The 22,693-nt window shown below is 38.2% G+C and overlaps 1 protein-coding gene across 4 annotated transcripts in view; it reads left to right on the forward strand.

The window, feature by feature from the left end:
• VAMP7 (vesicle associated membrane protein 7) overlaps positions 1–22,693 on the forward strand; it is a 72,038-nt gene that overhangs the window by 42,580 nt on the left and 6,765 nt on the right. For 2 of the 4 annotated variants that reach the window (XM_058291805.1, XM_004449704.4), the window contains exon 6: positions 13,438–13,505. The exons of the other annotated variants lie outside the window; for them this stretch is intronic. In XM_058291805.1, coding sequence (XP_058147788.1) covers positions 13,438–13,505 — 68 coding nt within the window. The remainder of the gene's footprint in view (positions 1–13,437; positions 13,506–22,693) is intronic. 4 annotated transcript variants of the gene reach the window in all.

The following is a 22,693-nucleotide window of genomic DNA, read 5'->3' on the forward strand; positions in this document are numbered from 1 at the left end:
TTGTCAGCTTGCTGACTTGCTTGTTTTCTTTAGAGGCATCAGGAACTGAACCTTGGATCTCCCATGTGGTAGGTGGGCACCCAACTGCTTGAGCCACATCCACTTCCCTAGGTAATTTTTGTATAAGGAGAGAGATAAGGGCCCTCTTTATTTCTTTTAGATATGGATATCCAGTTTTCCCAGTACTATTTGTTGAAGAGACTGTTCTGTCCTAGCTGAGTAGACTTGGCTGCCTTGTCAAAAATCAGTTGACCATATAGGTGAAGGTCTTTTTCTGCACTCTCAATTCAATTCTGTTGATCAATATGTTGATCTTTATGCCAGTACCATGCTATTTTGACGACTGTTGGCTTTGTACTATGCTTTAAGGTCTGGAAGGGTGGGTCCTCCGACTTCTCTCCTTCTTTAAGATATTTTTTGACTCTTCAGGGTCCCTTTCCATTTCAAATAAATTTGGTAATTGCCTTTTATATTTCTGTAGTAAGCTGTTGAAATCTTGATAGGTATTGCATTGATTCTGTAAATCAATTTGAATAGAACTGACATCAGAACAATATTTAGTCTTCCAATCCATGCATGTTCTTCCACTTTTTTAGGTCTTCTTTAATTTCTATAACAATGTTTTATATTTTTCTGAGTACAGGTCTTTCACTTCCTTAATTAAATTAATTCCTAGATATTTGATTCTTATTGTTGGTATTGTAAATGGAATTTTTTCCTAATTTCCTCCTCAGATTGTTCATTACCAGTGTATAGAAACACTACTGGTTTATGTTTGTTCATCTTGTTTCCTGCCACTTTGCTGACCTTGTTTATTAGTTCTGGTAACTTTGTTGTAGATATTTTAGAATTTTCTAAATATAGGATCATGTCATATGTGAAAAATGTTTTATTTTTTCTTTTACAATTTGGATGTCTTTTTAGTTCTTGCTTATTTTCTCTAGCTAGAACTTCTAGCATGATATTAAATAACAGTGTTTGTTCCCAATTTTAGAGGGAAAACTCAGTCTTTCCCCATTGATTACCATATTGGCTGTGGGATTTTCATATATATGCCCTATATCATGTTTAGGAAGTTTCCTTCTATTCCTGTCTTTCAAAGAGCTCTTATCAAGAGAGTTTGTTGGGGGAAGCAGACTTGGTCCAGTGGTTAGGGCATCCGTCTACCACATGGGAGTCCCGCGGTTCAAACCCCGGGCCTTCTTGACCTGTGTGGAGCTGGCCCATGCGCAGTGCTGATGTGCGCAAGGAGTGCTGTACCACGCAGGAGTGTCTCCCGTGTAGGGAAGCCCCACGCGCAAGGAGTGCACCTGTAAGGAGAGGCGCCCAGTACGAAAGAAAGGGCAGCCTGCCTAAGAATGATGCCACCCACACGGAGAGCTGACACAACCAGATGACGCAACAAAAAGAAACACAGATTCCCGTGCTGCTGACAATAACAGAAGCAAACGAAGAAGATGCAGCAAATAGACACAGAGAACAGACAAGTGGGGTGGGTGGGGTGGGTGGGGAGAGGAAGGGGAGAGAAATAAATGAATGAATGAATGAATGAATGAATGCCTTTTCTGGGTCAATTGAAATGATCATGTGGTTTTTTCCCCATCTATTTATTAATGTTGTGTTTATGTTAATATTCCTGTGTTAAACCACCTTTGCATACACCACTGAGACCATGGTGTATAATTTTTTTAATATGCTGTTGGAGTAAATTTACAAGTATTTTGTTGAGGATCTTTGCATCTATATTCATTAGAAATATTCATCTGTAATTTTCTTTTCTTGTCCTATCTTTATCTGTCTTTGGTGTTAGGGTGATGTTGGCTTCATAAATGTATTGAATAGGTTTTCCTCCTGTTCGATTTCTTGGAAGTGTTTGAGCAGGATTGGTATTAATTATTCTTGAAATAGTTGATAGAATTCACCTGTGAAGCTGTCTGGCCCTGGGCTTTCCTTTGTTGGGAGGTTTTTGATGACTGATTCAATCTCTTGTGATTCATCTGTTAAGTTCTTGTATTTCTTCTAGAGTCAGGGTAGGTTGTTCATGTGTTTCTAGGATTTGCACATTTCATCTAGGCCAGGGGTTCTTAACCAGGGGTCCATGAGCTTGAATTGAAATTTAAAATACGTTATTCTTGTGAGGACATGGTATAGATGTGATATATTTATTAAATAATACACAGTATAATTTGGATTTAGTAAAAGATCTGTGGTTTTCACTTGACTGGCAAAGGGGACTATGGAACAAAAGAGTTTAAGAACCACTGATCTAGGTTGTCTTAATTTGTTGGTATACAGTTTTTCATAATGTCCTCTTTTGATGCTTTTCATTTCTATAGGGTCATTTGTAATGTTCCCCCTCTTATTTCTGATTTTATTTATTTGCATATTCTCTTTTGTTCTCTATTAGTCTAGCTACAGGTTTGTTGATTTTATTGCTTTTCTCAAATAACCAGATTTGGTTTCCTTGATTCTGTTATTTGTTTTGTTCTTAATTTCATTTATTTCTGCTCTAATCTTTGTTATTTCTTTACTTCTCCTTCCTTTGGGATTAGTTTGCTGTTCTTTTTCTTGTTACTCCAGGTTTGCAGTTACATTTTAGATTTTAGTTCTTTTTAATATAGGCATTTAGGATTATAAATTTCTCTCTCAGCACTGCCTTTGCTGTATCCCATGAGTTTTGATAAGTTAGCTTATTTTCATTCATCTCAAGATATTTACTGATTTCTCTTGTAATCTCTTCTTTGACCCTCTGATTATCTGTTGTTTAGCCTCCATATATTTGTGAATTTTCTTGATCTCCTAGTATTAATATATAATGGCTTTCTTTATCTCTTATGACAGTTTTTCATTTTAAGTCTGTTTTTACTGGTATTAGTATAGCTACCCCTGCTCTTTTTGGGTTACCGTTTGCATGGAATATTTTCTTTCCTACCTTTGATTTCAGCCTATTGTACCCTTGGATTTAAGGTGAGTCTCTTGTAAACAATCAGATGGCTTTTTTTTTTTTTTTTTTTTTTTACTTTCTGTCAGCCTGTGTCTTTGATTGGGGAGTTTAATCCATTAACATTCATTATTACTGTAAAGGCATTACTTACTTCTACTATTTTACTTCTACCATTGCCTTTCACATGTCATATCTTATTTTTGTCTCTTTTTTCCCTTTCGGTTACCCTTTCTTACAGTCTTCATTTCTACACTGTATTAGTTAGCCAAAGAGGTGCTAATGCAAAGTACCAGAAATCTGTTTGTTTTTATAAAGGGTATTTATTTGGGGTAAAAGCTTACAGTTACAAGGCCCTAAAGAGTCCAACATAAGATTGATTTCTCATCCAAAGTCAGTTGCCATGTGTTGAAGCAAGATGGTGGGCAATCTCTGCCTGGTCTCTCCTTCCTTCTTCCTCTTAAGGCTCCATGGGCCTAGCTTCTTCCAGTCTCAGCTGTAGGCTGGCATAGGGCTCAACTGCTCTGTTCTCTTCTGCTGCAAATTGTCAGGCAAATGGCTCATCTCTTTTCCTGGGGCCACAGGATCCTCTTCCATGGCTATGGAGCTCCATTCCTCTGTATCTTTTTCTGTGTCTGTGTGAGTGTCCATTTATGTAGCCCACAAAGGGGGCAGGGACTCCACTCTGAGTTGCCCTAATGGCATGATTGAATCAACGCTTTGATCTTAACATAATTTAATCAAAGACATTTCAGCTGAATCTAAGACAATCAAAGGGCATCACACCCAGAGGAATAGATTAGTTTACAAACATAATCTCTCTTTGAGGTTCATAAATAATCTCAAACTGCTACATACACTGTCCTTCAAGCCTCTCCTGTTTTATTTCCTCTCAGGCTACAGAGCTCCCTTTAATATTTCTTGTAGGACCAGCTTCTTTTTTATGAACTCTCTTAGTTTCTGTTCATTTGTGAATATTTTATACTCACCCTCATCTTTGAAGGACAGTTTCGCTGGATAAAGAATTCTTGGCTGGCAATTTTTCATTCAATATCTTAAATATATCATGCCACTGTTTCCTTGCCTCCATGATTTCTGATGAGAAATCCAGACTATCTTATTAACTTTCCCTTTGATATGATGGATCACTTTCCTCTTGCTGCTTTCAGAGTTCTCTCTTTATCTTTGGCATTTGACATTCTACATATTTGTCTCAGAGCAGGTCTATTCAGCTTTATTTTGTTTGGAGCACACTGTATTTCTTGGATGTATAGTTTCATGTCTTTTATCAGAGTTGGGAAATTTTTAGCTATTCTTTCCTCATAGTCTTTCTGCCCCTTTTCCCTTCTCTTCTCCTTCTGGAACTACCATAATGTGTATGTTGGCATGCTTCATGCTATCATTCAATACCCTGAGCCCCTGCACAATCTTTTTTTTTTGTCTTTATTTTTTTAATGTTACATTCAAAAAATATGAGGTCCCCATAAACCCCCCACTCCCCTCACCCCACTCCTCCCTCCATAACAACAACCTCCTCCATCATCATGAGACATTCATTGCATTTGGTGAATATATCTCTGAGCACCACTGCACCTCATGGTCAATGGTCCACGTCATAGCTCACTCTCCCCCACAGTCCACCCAGCGGGCCATGGGAGGATATACAGTGTCCGGTAACTGTCCCTGCAGCACCAACCAGGACAATTCCAAGTCCCAAAAATGCCCCACATCACATCTCTTCCTCCCACTCCCTACTCCCAGCAGCCACCATGCCCACTTTCTCCACACCAATGCCACATTTTCTTCGATTACTAATCACAATAGTTCATGAATAGAATATCAGTAAGTCTACTCTAATCATACTCTATTCCTCCATCCTGTGGACCTTGGAATGGTTGTGTCCACTCCACATCTATATCAAGAGGGAGCTTAGATTCCACACGGATGCTGGATGCAATTCTCCTGCTTTCAGTTGTAGGCACTCTTGGCTCCATGGTGTGGTGGATGACCTTATTCACCTCCATGTTAGCTGAGTGGGGTAAGTCCAATAAACCAGAGTGTAGGAGCTGAAGTCTGTCGAGGCTCAGGGCCTGGCTATCACATGGTCAGTCCAGAGATTCAGGTTCCCTGGGTATACATTAAACCCCAGCACCAACTACAGTTCCGGTAAAAGTAACAGGAGAGGCTTGTGGACAAAGATCACATCTGAGTCCAGCTCCATCACACAGAAACACAAACTCCAAAGTAGGGCCAACTGACATGGCACCAAACTCCATCTGCCATGATCATAGAACCTGTGGCCCTCAGAAGAACCAACACCCAGGGTTGCATCTGCATCTGCTTTAGCTGTCTCTGGGATTCTGCTCAGGTGTGCATAAGGGCAACCTCTCTGATAACCTCCCGGCTCTTTTTGGAGACTCATAACCATATAAACTCATTTGTCCTTTCCATTTCCCCCTTTTATTCAGGTCAAAAAGCATTTTTAACAACTCCTGGTATTATATATAGATTGAGATATTCTGCTGGTCCGAGTTGACCCTTTTATTCAAGGTCATTTTCTAGTTACATCATCAGGTGGTACTTGGTAGTAATCCCTAGGAGCCAGGGAGGCTCATCCCCGGGAGTCATGTCCCATGCTGGGGGAAGGCAACACATTTACATGCTGAGTTTGACTTCGAGACTGCCTGCACAATCTTTTCCATTCTATTCTCTGTCTATTCTATCTTTTCAGTTTCAGATGTTCTGCCCTCTGATTTGTTGATACTTTATTTCCCAGTTCAAATCTGTTTTCATATACCTCTCATGTATTTTTCATGTCATCCATTGCAACTCTCATCATAAGTTCTGTTATTTTTCTCTTCAAGCTTTCAGATTCTTCACTTCAGTGTCGTCTTAATGTATTTTATCTCTTTAGACATATTTTCCTTCACCTCCTTGAATTGATTTAGGAGATTTGTTAGAACATCATTGATTAACTGTTTCAAATCCTGTGTCTCATCTGGTGTTTTATTTTATTCCCGTTTCTTGGTGTGATTTGTAATTTTTTGCTGATGTTTATTAATCTGATTATGATGTTGAATTTACTCTAATAATCAGTTTCTCTCCCTTCAGATTTTATTGTTGATTGGTTTTGTGTTATGGCTCTTCTTTGATTCTTGGTTCAACTTATTCTAAGTCTTTAACATTGCCCCTGTTTGATCAAAATGGGGCCAGAGACCCACTATTGGGTTACAGACCCATTTCCAAGACCTTGAGGAAGGGACAGTAAAGACACCAAAAAACTCTATTTCCCCCCCTGGAGTGTACTCTCCTGGCCTGCTAGCAGATGGCAGTCTTTGGCAAAACTTTCCCTTCCCTTCAGCCATAGGTGAATGTGTTTACTCTAGCTTCCTCCAGTCAGGCAATGCTGAAACAATGACCATGGGAGTTCCCCCTTTCAGGCCTGTAATTCAGAGTTAGACCCCTGCAGCCCAAACTCACAGAAGCCACTTTTGTCCCTTGTCCACATTCTCCCTTATCCCAGGGAGGAAAAATCACTGTTCCCCTCTATATCAGCAGCAGCCAGTCCTGGTCTGTATAACGAGTGTTTACTTGAAGGTGGGGGATGAGTGCTGTTACCAGCCACCAGAGCTGTTTACTCTCAGTTTTTTCCTTTGACTTCTCCTTCTCCCCATCCTGCTCCCTGTTGGAAAGTGGACAACACTCCCCTAGTCTGTAAACCTTGAGAAGAGTTTTTTTCTGCTTTTCCTCTTGCTGTTTTTAGAAGAGAGATCAGCCTGTTTATCTCTATTTGCCATCTTCACAAACTTCTGTTACTTCTTAGGATGTTCATTTTCATTTTGTACAGAAGGTGACACCAAAGACATATCCACTGGCTGGAATTCTTTCCCATTAAATTTTTCCCTTTACAAATACTTTTTTATGTAGCCTTATAGATATGCTTGGAGAAAATGTGGTTGTAGAAATGAGTTCAAATTTTACCCTATTCGAGTCAAGCTTTGACTCCTTAAAGCACTCTCAGGGATGATAGAATGCTAAATAAATGGGAAGTAAGTTTCCGTTAAGTGAAACTCTGCAGTGATAAAACAAATTGTTAGATCCAAGAATATCTGTTGGAAAAGGATTCTAGCACAAGTCTGATCTGATGATAAATCTTCACTAATATGAAGGAAATATCATTGTACAACAAAGAGTCATGCTAATAAGAACACATTTTTTGGCAGACTTGACCAAAATTCACTACTTTTTATGCATTTTCATTTTAGCACTTGAAGGAAGTAAGAAGTGGAGTTACATGTAAAACAATACAATACAGTAATACTGGCATTTAATAATTAACCAAATCGTTACCTTCACCACAGGTCTTTGTTTCTTTATTGTGCTTTGAAGAACTGTCTAATGTCTTTTTTTTTTTAGAGGTATGGGGGATTAAACCCAGGACCTTGTACATGGGAAGTAGACACTTAACCTCTAAGCTACATCTATTCCCTAATGGGAGTTGTTCTTGTCATTTGTTTTTAGGAGGTACCAGGGATTAAACCTGGGACCTTGTACATGGGAAACAGGTGTTCAGATACTTGAGCTACACCCAGTCCCCTCTAGTGTCATTTTGTTCCACTCTGAAGAACTCCCTTTAGCATTGCTTATAGGGCAGGTCTAGTGTTGATGTACTCCCTCAGCTTTTGTTCATCTGAGGATGTCTTAATCTCTCCCTTGTTTTTTAAAGAATCTCACTGGATATAAAATACTTAGCTAGCAGTTGTTTTTCCTCCCATGCTTTTAAGTATTTCATCCCACTGCCTTCTTGCCTCCATGGTTTCTGATAAGAAATCAGTACTCAGTCTAAATGGGACTCCCTTGTACATAACACATTGTTTTTTCTTGTGGTTTTCAGAACTTGCCTTGTCCTTTGCATTCGATAGCATAACCAGTATTTGACAGAGTATATTTATCTTCATGTTTTTTCAGTTTGGGGTTCTCTGAGCTTGTTGGATGTGCATAGTCACATCTTTTGCTAAGCTTGGGATGTTCTCTGTCATTATTTCTTTTACTATTCCTCCACCCCTCTCTCTTTCTGGGGCTTCCATAAAACATATAGTGGTACACTTCATGCTGTCCCATAGATGTCTTAGGCTATTTCATTTTTAATATTCTTTTTCGTTTCTGCTCCTCAAGCTAACTCAGTTCAAGTGTCTGGTCTTCAGATTCACTGATTGTTTATTCTGCCAGTTCCAGTCTGCTCTTGAAACCCTTGGCATGTTTCAGTTATTGTATTCTTCAACTCCAGTAGTTATTTGCTTCCCTTTTAAAATTTCTGTCTCTTTAAACTCTCATATTGTTCATTCAATGTTTTCCTGATATCCTTTAGTTCTTTCTCTGTACCTTTCTTCATCTCCTTGAGCATTTTGAAGATCATTTTATAAAGGCTTTGTTTTGGAATGTCTACATTCTTATCTTCATTGTTGGTGTTCCCTGGATTTTTATCCTCTTCCTTTGGATGGGCCATCATTTCCTGTTTCTTTGTCTTGTACACTTTTGTTGCACACTGTATATTTTAATATTTTAAAATGTTAAAACGGAGATTTCCTCTCTGGAGAGTCTTTTTCTTGGTGTTGTATTCATCTGGGGCTAAGACAGAGATTTTCTTGTTCTTTGGAGGTCTGGCCAAGGCAAATGCAGTGTGCAGGGTTTTTGCAGTCTTTCTGGGCCTCTGTCTTGTCCTGGGCTTTTGCTTCTTAGTTGATTTAGAATTCCCTTGTTTCTAGACCTCCCTCTCTGTGTTTGATGCAGGCAGGTCTTTGCCCCAGACTTCTCTGCCTTTATAGTTTCTTATACTTCTTTATTGACTCAATCTGCTGTTACCTAGAAGGCAAATTCTGGAAGGAGGGGCATACCAGAGAGAACTTTCCCAATTCAGTTTTTCCCAGCCCAAACAGGGGCAGAGACCCATGAATGGGGCACAGATTGGCTCCAAAGTACCCTGGGGAGGGAATCAGGAAGGGTGCCTAAAGCTTCTCCAACAGCTTCCCATAGCCGAGCTTTCTTGGCCTGCCCAGCAAATCCTGCCCTTCAGCTAACTCTCCCCCATAGGCCTGAAGAAGTACTGCTGCTTTAAATGTCCACTGCCTCTACCCCTGTCTGGGGAGGGTTGAAAAACAGTGGCCACTACCTTTGTCTAGGATAAGGTACAATAATGGCTATGGCTGCCTTTGTTGGTGGCAAATTGACACAATAGCTGCCCTCAGAGCGTGTCCCAGCAATCCAAATACAGTACTGAGCTCAGTAGTTGAGTACCTGCTTACCATGTGTGAGGTCCTGGGTTCAATCACCAGTACCTCCTAAAAAAAAATAAAGTGGTTTAAGAGCTCCTTATTATTGTTCTTAAGGCTACTTTTTAATACCAAAAAAAAAAAATGGCCTGCCAAACCTTTTATTTCTTCTTCCAGGAAAAACAAGCCACAGAGAATGGTGAGTTATTTGTCCTTTTATTGTAGAGGTGTAAAAGTTTTTTATATATTCTGGTACTGATTCATCAGATATATGATTTATGAATATTTTTTCCCATTCTATGAGTCATCTTTTCACTTTTTCTGATGTCCTTTAAAGCACAAATGTTTTTAATTTTGCGTCCCTTACATAAGAATTTTAGAATGCGTTTGTCAGTTTCTGTACAAAAGCCAGGTGGGATTTTGATAGGGATTATGTTGAATCTGTAGATCAATTTGAGGAGTATTGCCATTTTAGCAATATTAATCTTATGATCCATGACTTGGGATGTCTTTCCATTTATTTAGGTCTTATGTTTTAAACAATATTTTGTAGTTTTCAGAGCACAATTTTTGCACTTCTTCTTTTGTTAAATTATTTCTAAGTATTTTATTCTTTTTGATGCTACTGTAAATGGAATTTTTTTCTTAATTTCATTTTTGGATTGTTCATTGCTACTTTATAGAAATACAATTGATTTTTGTATTTTCTTATATTGTGCAAACTTGTTTATTAGTTCTAATAGTTTTCAAGTGGATTGCTTAGGATTTTCTGTATACAAATCATATTAAGTACAACTGGAGATAATTTTAATTCTTCCTTTCCAACCTGAATGCCTTTCAGTTCTTTTTTTTGCCTAATTGCCCTGGGTAGGAACTCCAGTACAATGTTGAACAGAGGGAAGAGGGGACATTCTTGCACCCTTGTTTTGTTCCTTTAGTTATCTGAAATATATACAATGGCTACTTTGAAGTCTTTGTCTGCTAACTCCAATAGCTGGGCCCCCTCAAAGTCAATTTCAATTGCCTGTTTATTTTTTCTTCTGTGTATTGGTCACACTTTCATGTTTCTTTTCGCATCTCATATATATTTTTTTAATCTAGACAGCTTAGACAATGTATTGTAGCATCTCTGGATACTGATTGCTACCCCCTCCACTGGGGATTGTTGTTTTTGTTCATATATTTAGTGACTGGATGGAACTTTTTCACTGAAGTCTGTTTCTCCCAAAGTGTGCAGCCTCTGATGTCCCTCCTCAGACAGAGCAGCCTTTGACATGTGCACAGTCAACCTGAGATGACTGTTTTCAGCAGACTCTCTTTGTCTCTTTCCCTGATTTTCCTGTTAAGCTTCTCTTCTCTAGCTGGTCTGCCTCTGTTAGTATCACACCCAGCTGTTGGCCTACACGAATTATGGGCTGATTGTTCTATTGTTTTTGACATGCCAGTGATTTCTTCATGGTCTAATTCAGTTTAATTTGGGCCAGTCTTTGAGACCAATCTTAGAGGTTTGTTTTGATTCCAGAAGGACTCTTCATAGCTGCTGGTTCTCTCTCTTGAACTTCTAGCTGGCTAATAGTTTAGCTTATTATTATAATGAAACTACCATCCTATCTTAATTGTCTACCTTCAAAATCTCCATTGTTTTTTACTGCATCTTTAGGCTTGAACTTGCCCATTCTCTGTTCCAAGTAAAGTCTGTCCCCTTAGGGAGTGTTTTCTGTTCTAAGGCCTTCCCCTACCCCTGAGCAAAGTCTCTGAGCCATAGCTTCAGAGCCGTGGGTAGGGACAGTGGCCCTCTTCTCTCAAAATGATATCCCTTACCTAAAAGTTACCTCCTGAGAGCCTCCGTGTTGCTCAAGTGTGGCCAGTCTTGAAGCCAAACCCAGCATGTAAATGTATTGCCTTCCCCCAGCATGGGACATGACTCCCGGAGATGAGCCTCCCTGGCTCCTAGGGATTGCTACCAAGTACCACCTGATGATGTAACTAGAAAATGACCTTGAATAAAAGGGTCAACTCGGACCAGCAGAATATCTCAATCTATATATAATACCAGGAGTTGTTAAAAATGCTTTTTGACCTGAATAAAAGGGGGAAATGGAAAGGACAAATGAGTTTATATGGTTATGAGTCTCCAAAAAGAGCCGGGAGGTTATCAGAGAGGTTGCCCTTATGCACACCTGAGCAGAATCCCAGAGACAGCTAAAGCAGATGCAGATGCAACCCTGGGTGTTGGTTCTTCTGAGGGCCACAGGTTCTATGATCATGGCAGATGGAGTTTGGTGCCATGTCAGTTGGCCCTACTTTGGAGTTTGTGTTTCTGTGTGATGGAGCTGGACTCAGATGTGATCTTTGTCCACAAGCCTCTCCTGTTACTTTTACCGGAACTGTAGTTGGTGCTGGGGTTTAATGTATACCCAGGGAACCTGAATCTCTGGACTGACCATGTGATAGCCAGGCCCTGAGCCTCGACAGACTTCAGCTCCTACACTCTGGTTTATTGGACTTACCCCACTCAGCTAACATGGAGGTGAATAAGGTCATCCACCACACCATGGAGCCAAGAGTGCCTACAACTGAAAGCAGGAGAATTGCATCCAGCATCCGTGTGGAATCTAAGCTCCCTCTTGATATAGATGTGGAGTGGACACAACCATTCCAAGGTCCACAGGATGGAGGAATAGAGTATGATTAGAGTAGACTTACTGATATTCTATTCATGAACTATTGTGATTAGTAATCGAAGAAAATGTGGCATTGGTGTGGAGAAAGTGGGCATGGTGGCTGCTGGGAGTAGGGAGTGGGAGGAAGAGATGAGATGTGGGGGCATTTTGGGGACTTGGAGTTTTCCTGGTTGGTGCTGCAGGTACGGTTACCGGACACTGTATATCCTCCCATGGCCCACTGGATGGAACGTGGGAGAGTGTGGGCTATGATGTGGACCATTGACCATGAGGTGCAGCGGTGCTCAGAGATGTATTCACCAAATGCAATGAATGTCTCATGATGATGGAGGAGATTGTTGTTATGGGGGGAGGAGTGGGGTGAGGGGGGTGGGGCGTATATGGGGACCTCATATTTTTTTGAATGTAATATTAAAAAAATAAAGACAAAAAAAAGTAAAAAAAAATAGACAATTTAAAAAAATGATACCCTTTCTTTATTATTGGGACACTGGATGGGAGCAGTAGCCCTTTGTCTTCTTAACTTGCCTCTATCAGCATGTAACTGGCTCTCTTTGAGTCAACTGAGGTAGGAGTAATTGGGGTCCAATATTCTCTGCCTGCTACCCGAGGTAGAACATCTGCCCTGTGAATGCAGGCTAAGTAGAGGAAGGCATCAGCCATGCCTTCCTGTAATATAGCTTCTGCAACATGGAGCTGGTGGCGTTAGATAAGCATTGGCAACCTGCCCCTCCTGGAGAGAAAGTGTAGCCCTTGACTGGGAACTGGGAGGAGAGGGAGCCGTGTATTCTTGTCTGTGTTTGCCAGGAATAGAGCTTCTGTCTCATTGAGCTGGGGGTTGGAGGAGGGGGAAGCAGGTTGTGGCTTAAATGCCGTAGACTCTTTCCTTACTGAGAATTAGTCAGTTTACTTGTGTAAATGTTTCTCCATTTACTGTATGCCCTTAATATACACACAGTTTCCAGAGACTTTAAATGGTTGCTGTTTTGAGTTTCTTGGGTTTTTAAATTTTCACCAGGTATAGTTTTGTTGGGTAGAGGGTCTGTGGAGCTGCTCACAGCCATACTTTTCTAAGTGTCCAACTCTCATTCGTTTTGGGGGTCCCAATTTTTTAGACTCAGATCATACCTTTAATTCAGGGGTTTACAAATGACAACCCTTGGGCCAAATCTGGTCTGCCTCCTGTTTTGTTTTGTTTTTTTTAATATATGTATAGTTTTATTGGAACACAGCCATGCCCATTTGTTTACATATTGGCTATGTCTAACAGAGTCACGGAGTTGCAACAGAGATGTTATGACCAACAAAGCCTAAAATATTTAGTTACTGGCCCTTGGCAGAAAAAATTGGTCAGTATCTACTTTAGTTGATGAGCTTTACTAAAGTATTTTATGACTGAAAGGTGTAAGTGCTTCTGTGTAGTAAAAATGAGTTGTCAAGAATACCAACTGTTATTAAAATCAGATTTGGCTTAAAACAAAGACAAACATAACAGATCTGTAATGTAAAATATAAATCTTTTCTGTTTTTCCAATATTTTCAGATTTGGTAGCTCAGCGGGGAGAAAGATTGGAATTATTGATAGACAAAACAGAAAATCTCGTGGATTCAGTAAGTATGGAATATGATAATATTTTCCAAGATGTAAAGTAGGGAAACTGCAGTTGATGGCTAACATAAAAGGGAAATACCTTTAATTCAATAATTTGGTTTTTTTTTCCTTTCCTTTTTATGTGATTGTATTATGATAGTGAAGATAACAGTAAGACATAGAAAAAAGCCAAGATTTATTAATAGCCATTTTAAAAAGCTTGGTTTAGAAAACATACTCAATATACAGAAACTTTTTTTAAAACTTTGAGTCGATGCCTAAGTACCTCTGCTGCATATTCTAGTTTGTTCCCTGTGCACATTTATAACCAATATATAATGCAGACCAATTTTGACCCAGTATGAATCAAGAAAACTGGACAATTCAATCACTTTATTGCTCACCATGATAGCGTGAGCTTACTTATATCAAGCAAATTGTATGAATTGGGGAGGGCCAGTAAGCCTTATAGGGGTGTGTCTTATGACCTACTTGATGCTATGGCACAGTGTTTTTGCATTTTCCATCTGATTACTAGATAAAGAGGAAAGATGATGGATATGAGGCAAACAGAAGGAGAGCAGAAATCACTTATAATTTGGGTCCACACAATTACAAAGGTAAATGCAGAGTAGAAGTTTATACCTTGAGCCGAATCAGCAATCGATCATGTTCATTGTGACTGGCAGGTGAATGCAGTGGTTAAGAGTCTGAGCTCTAGAGCCAAGCTACTTGGGTTTGGACCTATCTCTGCCACTTACTGTTTATGTGGTCTTAGGCAAGTTACTTAATATTTAATCTCTCTGTGCTTCTGTTATCTTTACCTGTAAATGGAGATGTAAATGCCTCCTAGCATTATGAGAATTAAATCAGATAATGCATGCAAAGTGCCCAACACATTATCTGGTACATAGTAAAAAACATTTAAATGTTTATTATTATTGTTATTTTTACAGAGCAGCTATTGACATCAAGTCTTAGAAGGATATAGCCACCATTGAGTTTTGTATCAGTTGAGTAGGCAGTGTTTCCATCAAAGCATGTAACAGTGGGAAGAAGGATGGCACCTTTCAGGAAGTCAAAACACCTGGGTTCTAGAGCTAACTTTGTGACCCATTGATAGGGGGGCAAAGAAGGCAAAGAAGTATCTGATCCTAGACCTTTTCAAACTTAAATTTTTGTATCTCTTAGAGAAGAGACAAAATTTTTCTTTTGTTTTTAGACAGTTTTTAGACCATGTTTTAAAAATGGAAACTCATAAATCTTTTCTACTATAAAGTTCATGTGCATAAATATATTTTGAAATAAAGATCCTATAACTCTATGTTACTAGTTTAATGAAAAGCCTTAAGAGAATAAGGAAAAGCCCATTATTAAGTTGGCTTTCATAATTTATATTTCCAAAATAATAGCCATTATACTTGCTTCAAATATATAATCTAAATCAGCACAATATTTTTTTCTTCTTTATTTTCTTTTAAATGTTACATTCAAAAAATATGAGGTTCCCATATACCCCCCACACCCCCTACCCCACTCCTCCCATATCAACAACCTTTTCCATCATCGTGGCACATTCATTGCACCTGGTGAATATATTTTGGAGCACTGCTGCACCACATGGACAGTGGTATACATTGTAGTCTATACTCTCCCCCATTCCACTTGAAGATTTTCCTAATTACCTGGAATGGTCTGTTTGACTAGTACTAGTAAAGTCATTACTTTGCAAATGAAAGTCTTCATAATTTTGTTTGTGTGATCCTGAATAGCAAAAAGTACTGATGAACTAACAGGTTCCTCTCTTTATTGAGGAATAATTACATAAGTACATAAAGTATACTACTTTTAATTATACAGATCAATTGTTTTTTACATTTCTATACCTATGTAATTACCACTCAGATCAAGATATAAAACATTTCAAGCCCCCTAGAAGGTTGCCCTCTGACCCCTTCTAGTTAACCTCCCAACAGCGGCTACCATATTTCTGGCATATTGTCATAGGTATGTTTTTCATGCTCTTGAAATTAATAGAAATTGAATAATATAGATTCTTTTGTTCACTATTGGGACTGTGAGATTGATCCAGGTTGTTGATAGTTTTTCCTCTTTTATGATTTTGTACGTTTTGGGTAAATGTACATACCACAATTTGTCTATCCATTATCTTCTGTTGGGGCTTTATTTCAGGAGTCCCCATTTGTTCCACTGATCTGTTTGTCTCCCCTTATGCCAATACCACACTTTCTTGATTGCTTTAGCTTTAAAGTAGTTCTTGAAATTAGATAATATAACTCCTCCAACTGTGTTCTCCAAGATTGTCTTCACTATTTTAAGTCCTGTGCATTCCCATTTATGTTTTAGAATAAGCTTGTTATTTTCCACTCCCCACCCCCAATATACATTCTTCTTTTGATTTTGATTGAATTTAATCTATAGGTTAATTTAAGGAGAATTGGTATCTTGACAATACTGAGTCTTCCTACCCATGAATATGGCACATCTCTGCTTTTATTTAGGATTTATTTAATTCCTCTCAGCAGTGTTTCGTAGTTTTTAGTATATAGGTCTTGTATTTATTTTGTTAAATATATCCTTATGAATTTCATGCTTTTGGGTTCTATCATAAATTTTTATTTCATTTTCCGATTTCTTATTGCTAGTATATAGAAATACAACTGATTTTTGTATATTGACCTTGTTTGTATCATGTAACTTTGCAAAATTCACTTGCTAATTATAGTAACTTTTTTTCAAGCCCTCAATATTTTTTTGTCTTTATTTTTTAATGTTACATTCAAAGAATATGAAGTCCCCATATATTCCCCCATCCCCCTCCCCCCACTCCTCCCCCCATAACAGCAGCCTCCTCCATCATCATGAGACATTCATTGCACTTGGTGACTACATCTCTGAGTACTGCTACACCTCATGGTCAATGGTCCACACCATAGCCCACACTCTCCCACAGTCCACCCAGTGGGCCATGGGAGGACATACAATGTCTGGTAACTGTCCCCGTAGCACCACCCAGGACAACTCCAAGTCCCGAAAATGCCCCCACATCACATCTCTTCCTCCCACTCCCTACCCCAGCAGCCACCATGGCCACCTTCTCCACACCAATGCCACATTTTCTTCGATTACTAACCACAATAGTTCATGAATAGAATATCAGTAAGTCCACTCTCATCCATACTCTATTCCTCCATCCTGTGGACCTTGGTAGTAACTTTTAATAGATTACTGCCTTTTATTTCTTTTCCTTGCCTTATTGTATCTTAAATACAAGTGGTAAGAGCAGACATCTTTGCTTATTCCACATCTTCTGGGGAAACATTCAGTATTTTCACTGTTAAGTATGTTATTAGCTGTAGAATTTTTGGAAGTACCCTATATCAGGTTCTCTTAAATTACTTACCTGTTGAGAGTTTTATTCATGAACTTTGTCAAATGATTTTATCCATCCATTGAGATTGATCATATGGTTTTTCTCGTTTAATCAGTTAATACAGTAAATTACGATGATTTTTTAATATTAAACCAGCCTTGCATTCCTATAATGTCATGATGTATTATCCATTTTTATAACACTTTATTGGATTTGCCACTTTTTCTTCGGGAATTTTGCTATTATGTTCTTAATGACTATCAGTCTGTCAGGTTTTGATATCAGAATGCTGGCCTCATCAAACAAGTTAGGAAGTGTTTCCTCTCTCTGTATTCTCTGAAACATTTTAGGTACTTAGTGTTATGTGTTCCTTAGATGTTTGGGAGAATTTATTAGGAAAATAGTCTGGGTATACAGTATTCTTTGTAGGAAGGTTTTAAATCTACCATCTTGCTATTTGTTTCCTGTTTGTCCCATCTGTTCTTTGTTCCCTTCTGCCCAATTTTTTGCCTTATTTTGCATTAGCTAAGTTTTTTTTTAAGATGTATTATTTTTTATTTCTTTACTTCCTGCTGCCGCTTGCTTGCTGTCTGCTCTCTGTATCCATTTGCTGCATGTTCTTCTGTGTCTCCATGTTTCCCTTTGTTGCATCATCTTGCTGCACCAGCTCTCCATGGATGCGGGCCATCAGCTCTCCATGGGCGCAGGCCAGCCTGCCTTCACAAGGAAGCCCTGGAACGTGAACCCAGGGCCTCCCATTTGGTAGACGGGAGCCCAGTCGGTTGAGCCACATCCACTTCCCTAACCAAGTACTTTTTTAAAAATATTTCCGTTTTACCTCCTTTGTCAGCATATTAGCTGTAGCTATTTGTTTTGTTATTTTTGTGGTTGCTTTAGGTTTAGAATATAAGTATTTAACTTAACATATTCTGCCTCTGGTGGTGTTATACTTCTTCACAAATAGTGTAAGAACCTTGCAATAGTATACTTCCATTTTACCTTCCTGGCCTTTATGCTATTGTTCTTATATGTTTTATTTATACATATATTATTAACCTCACAATACATTATTCTTGTTTTTGTTTAAGCAATCAATTATCTTTTAAAGAGATTTAAATAATAAGATGAAGTCTTTTTTTTTTTTTTTTTCTCTTTGATCAATTCTTTTTTTTTTTTTTTAAATTTTTTAATTTTTTATTGACTTTGTAATAATATTACATTAAAAATATATATGTGAGGTCCCATTCAACCCCACCCCCCCCACCCCCCCTCTCCCCCCCCCCCAACAACACTCGTTCCCATCATCATGACACATCCATTGGATTTGGTAAGTACATCTTTGGGCACCTCTGCACCTCATATACATTGGTTCACATCATGGCCCATACTCTCCTCTATTCCATCATGTAGGCCCTGTGAGGATTTACAATGTCCGGTGATTACCTCTGAAGCACCATCCAGGGCAGCTCCATGTCCCGAAGACGCCTCCACCTCTCATCTCTTCCTGCCTTTCCCCATACCCTTTGTCCATTATGTCCACTTTTCCCAATCCAATGCCACCTCTTCTATGTGGACACTGGATTGGTTGTGTCCATTGCACCTTTATGTCAAGAGGAGGCTCAGATTCCACCTGGATGCTGGATGCAATCCTCCCATTTTCAGTTGTAATCACTCTAGGCTCCATGGTGTGGTGGTTGTCCTTCTTCACCTCCATCTTAGCTGAGTGTGGTAAGTCCAATAAATCAGATTGTAGGTGCTGGAGTCTGTTGAGGCTCAGGATCTGGCTATCACATTGTCAGTCCAGAGATTCAAATCCCCTAAATATAAGATGAAGTCTTTTATTGTTACCCATGTAGTTACCATATTTAGTGCTTTTCATTCCTTTGTATAGATCCAGGTTTCATTTTTTTGCTGTTGGACCTTTATTTAACATTTCTTATAGTGCAGAGACAGCTGGTGATGAATTTCTCAGCTTCAGTATGTCTGAAAAGTCTTTATTTCACTTTCCATTTGAAAGATTTTTACTGAGTATAGAATTCTAGGTCGACAGGTTTTTTTTATTTTAGTTTGATGCCTTAAAGATGTTTCATTACTGTCTTTTGCATTTCTAACAAGAATTCTGCTGTTATTCCTATATACATAATGTGTCTTAGTTTCTCTGGGTGCTTTTGTGATTTTTCTCTTTTTTGTTCGTTTTAAGAAATTTGATTATAATGTGCTTTGGTTTAGTTTTCTTCATGTTTTTTCTGCTTTGGATTTGGTAAGCTGTGAGTTTCTAGTTTTTATCAAATTTTAAAATACTTAGCCATTATTTTTAAAAATATTTTTCTGTCCTCCCACTCTTATTCTGTGATCTGAATTACATGTATATTAGGCCACTTGATGTCCCATCAATCACTGATGCTCTGTTCATTTTTTCTGTTCAGTCTTATTTCTGTTTTCATTTAGTATGGTTTCTATTGCCATGTCTTCAGATTTACTAATTATTTCTTCTGCAGTTTGTAATCTGCTAGTGAGCCATCTCATGTATTTTTTCATCCAAGTTTTATTTCGATCTTTTTTATGTCTTCCATGTGTCCTTAACATGTGCATATGTTCCTCTACCTTCTTAAATATATGAAGTATATTTATAATTGAAGTGTTTATCCCAATTACATATAATGTAATTGCTAATTAGGTTTAAGTATGCCATCTTGCTGTTTGTTTTTTATTTGCTTCATCCATTTTGTTCCTCTTTTCCTGTCTTTTTAATTTTTGATTAATCAAGTATTTTTTAAACTATTTCATTTTTCCACTTTTATTGGCTTTTACTTATGACTTTTTGTAATTTTCTTGGTTAGAGATTACAATATACATTCTTGATTTATTATAATCTTTCTTAAATTAGTACTTTACTGTGTCCAGAACAATGCAAGAGCCTTACAACATTATAATTCCACTTTCCTTTCCTCCCATTTGTGCTATTGTTGGTATGTATTTTACTCATATGCATAAGCTTTAAACAGTCAATTGCATTTTTTATATTTGCCTATATGTGTACCCTTTCTATTACTTTTTTATTGCTTTCTGCAGGTCTGTGTTTCCATTTAGGATCATTTCCCTTCAAACAGAAGTTCCTTTATTATTTCTTGAAGTGTGGATCTGCTGTGACAGATTTTGTCAACTTTCGTTTTTCTGAAAATCATTATTTCACCTTCATTTTTTTAAGAATATTTTCTCTGGATATAGTTTTTTATGTTGGCAGTTTTTAAAATTTTTCTTTCAGTACTTTAAAAATGTTATTCTGTTTTCATTTGATTTCTATATATTCTGTTGAGAAGATCGTCATTTTTCTTGCTACTTTGAAATTAATGATTCTCTCCCCTTTCTGGCTGTTTTGTTTTTCTGGCATTTCCTTTTTTATTTAGTCTTCAGCTGTTTGACCATGTGCCTCCGTGTGGTTTTCTTTGTATTTATCCTGTATTGAGTTCACCAAGCTTCTTGAATCCTTTAAATTGATCTCATCCATTGGTTTTGATATTTTTTTGGCTGTTTTGTCTTCAAATGTGGTTTCTTTCTCAGTTTCTCCTCTCATAATTGTACTTCATTTACACTTTTTTTTTCAGATTGTTTGTCCATCTGTCTCATGTCTGTTTTCTTTCATTTTTCACCTCTGTAATTTAGTTAGGGTATTTTCTATTGGCATGTCTTTGAAGTTACTGACATTGTCTTCTACTATGTCCTTTCTGTTGATTATCCCATTCAACATTCTTTTTTTTTTGAGAGGGTGTGGGTAAGTTCTTAATTTCGTATTTATCTTTCAGTTTTAGAATGTCCATGTAGGTCATTTCTGTAGATCCCACTTTCCATTTAAAAATCTCCATCTTTTTTTTAATAAATAATTTTTTTTATTTTTAAAGAAACTTGAGGTTACATAAATGTTACATAAAAAATAAAAGGGATTCCCATATGCCTCACTCCCTTATGCCTCACTCCCTTCCCCTCCCACAGTTTCCCACTTTAGTGTGGTACATTTGTTACAATTGATGAGCCCAATTGAAGCATTGCCACTAACCATGGACTTCACTTTACATTATAGTTTTCACTTTGTCCCGCACAATTTTGTCAGTTATGACAAAATATACAATGGCTTCTGTCCATCAGTTCAATGTCATGTAGGACAAATCCAGTGTTCCAAAAATGCCCCCATATTATACCTATTCTTCTTCCTCCCGTCCCTGAGACCCTCTGGTGGCCATTGCCTTTACATCAATGATGAGTTATACCATTGCTTGAATAATAATAACTCTATAGTAGAATAATAAGTCTACTTTAGTCCATTGTTCATTCCCCAATCTTGAGGCTTTTGGGATGGTGATGCCCATTCTGCTTCTAATTGAGAGGGGGCTTAGATCCCTTGAGGCAGATGGATGGAGCTATCTTGCTTGTAGTTATAGACACTCTCTGTTCCCTGGGATAGGCATTGTCCATAATCATCTCCTTGTTATAATAGTTGTCCTGGGTGAGTTCAGTGAACTAGAAAGTAGATTTTGCAACTCTGATGAAATTCAGGGCTCAACTGGCATATGGACAGACAAAAGATAAGAGTCTCTGGGATATATATTTATCAAGTATATATATCTTGATTCATATGGATTCAAATAAAAGGGGCAGAAGAGCCATGTGTACAGAACCTATAAATGAGTCTAACTCTGTTACACTGGGGAGCATAAATTCCAAAGTGAGGCCCACTGACAGGTTGTGAAATTCCTGAGCTGCTTATAGTTGCTGGATGTCTCTAGAGCCCTCAGGAGCCCTGCTATTTGAGGCACTGTTTGCTGTGGCAGTCAATGAGATCCTACTGAAGACTTGCATAAGTGTAACCTCTGGAATAACCTCCCAACTCACTTTGAAGTCTCTTAGCCATAAAAACTCATTTTTACTTACCATTTCCCCCTTTTGGTCAAGGTATTTTCCAGACACATTGCTAGTTAGCTCTTGGTAATAATCCCTCGGTGCCAGGGAGGCTCATCCCTGGGAGTCATGTCCCACACTAGGGTAGCAGGGGAAGGTAGTGCATTTGTTTATATACTGAGTTTGGTTTAGAAGGAGACCACATTTGAGCAACAAGGAGGCTTTCAAGGAGGTAACTCTTAGGCAGTATATAATACTAGGCTAAGTTTCAATTTCACAAGAAAAGGTTCATAAGTTAGTCATCAATGTCAAGGGCCTGTCATAATGGTCTGTCTTCCTTCACTAGATATTGCCCTTGCACTTGGGGGATTCTTGCTGTCCTATTAGAGAATGTAGTAAAACTCCCCAGGTTGGGAATTCAGTGTTCTTTTGGTTATTGTATAAATCTCCACCCAGCGAGATAATATCCCATGAACACCTGAACATGTTCATGTGTCTTAGAGGCATGTCCCAGGTGAACCGCTTCCCATGTGTTCCCACGTCACCGACACTCTGCACCAGTGATCCTCCCCAGCCACTGCTGTGACCTTCTGTGATCCAAAACCTCTCCAAAAATGAATCCAACAAAGTAATCAAATAAAATTAATAAGAAAATTAAATAATTTTAAAAACAACCAATAAAATAGAAAAAAATTAAAACAATTTTAAATTTAAAAAAATTTTAGACATTGGGTCTTTCCTCACTGTAAGATATGTTGTCTTGTATGTACAGGGATATTTTCTTCCACATATTCCCCCAGGGTCTTATTTTTTTTCATTTTATCTTCAAAGGAGCATTAGGATACAGAAAAGTCACATAGAGAATAGAGGTAATTCCTGTAGACCCAATGCCCTCCCCCTTTTCCCCTGTCCCTTATTAAT

Source organism: Dasypus novemcinctus, chromosome X (genome assembly GCF_030445035.2).
Source record: "Dasypus novemcinctus isolate mDasNov1 chromosome X, mDasNov1.1.hap2, whole genome shotgun sequence".
Lineage (NCBI taxonomy): Eukaryota > Metazoa > Chordata > Mammalia > Cingulata > Dasypodidae > Dasypus > Dasypus novemcinctus.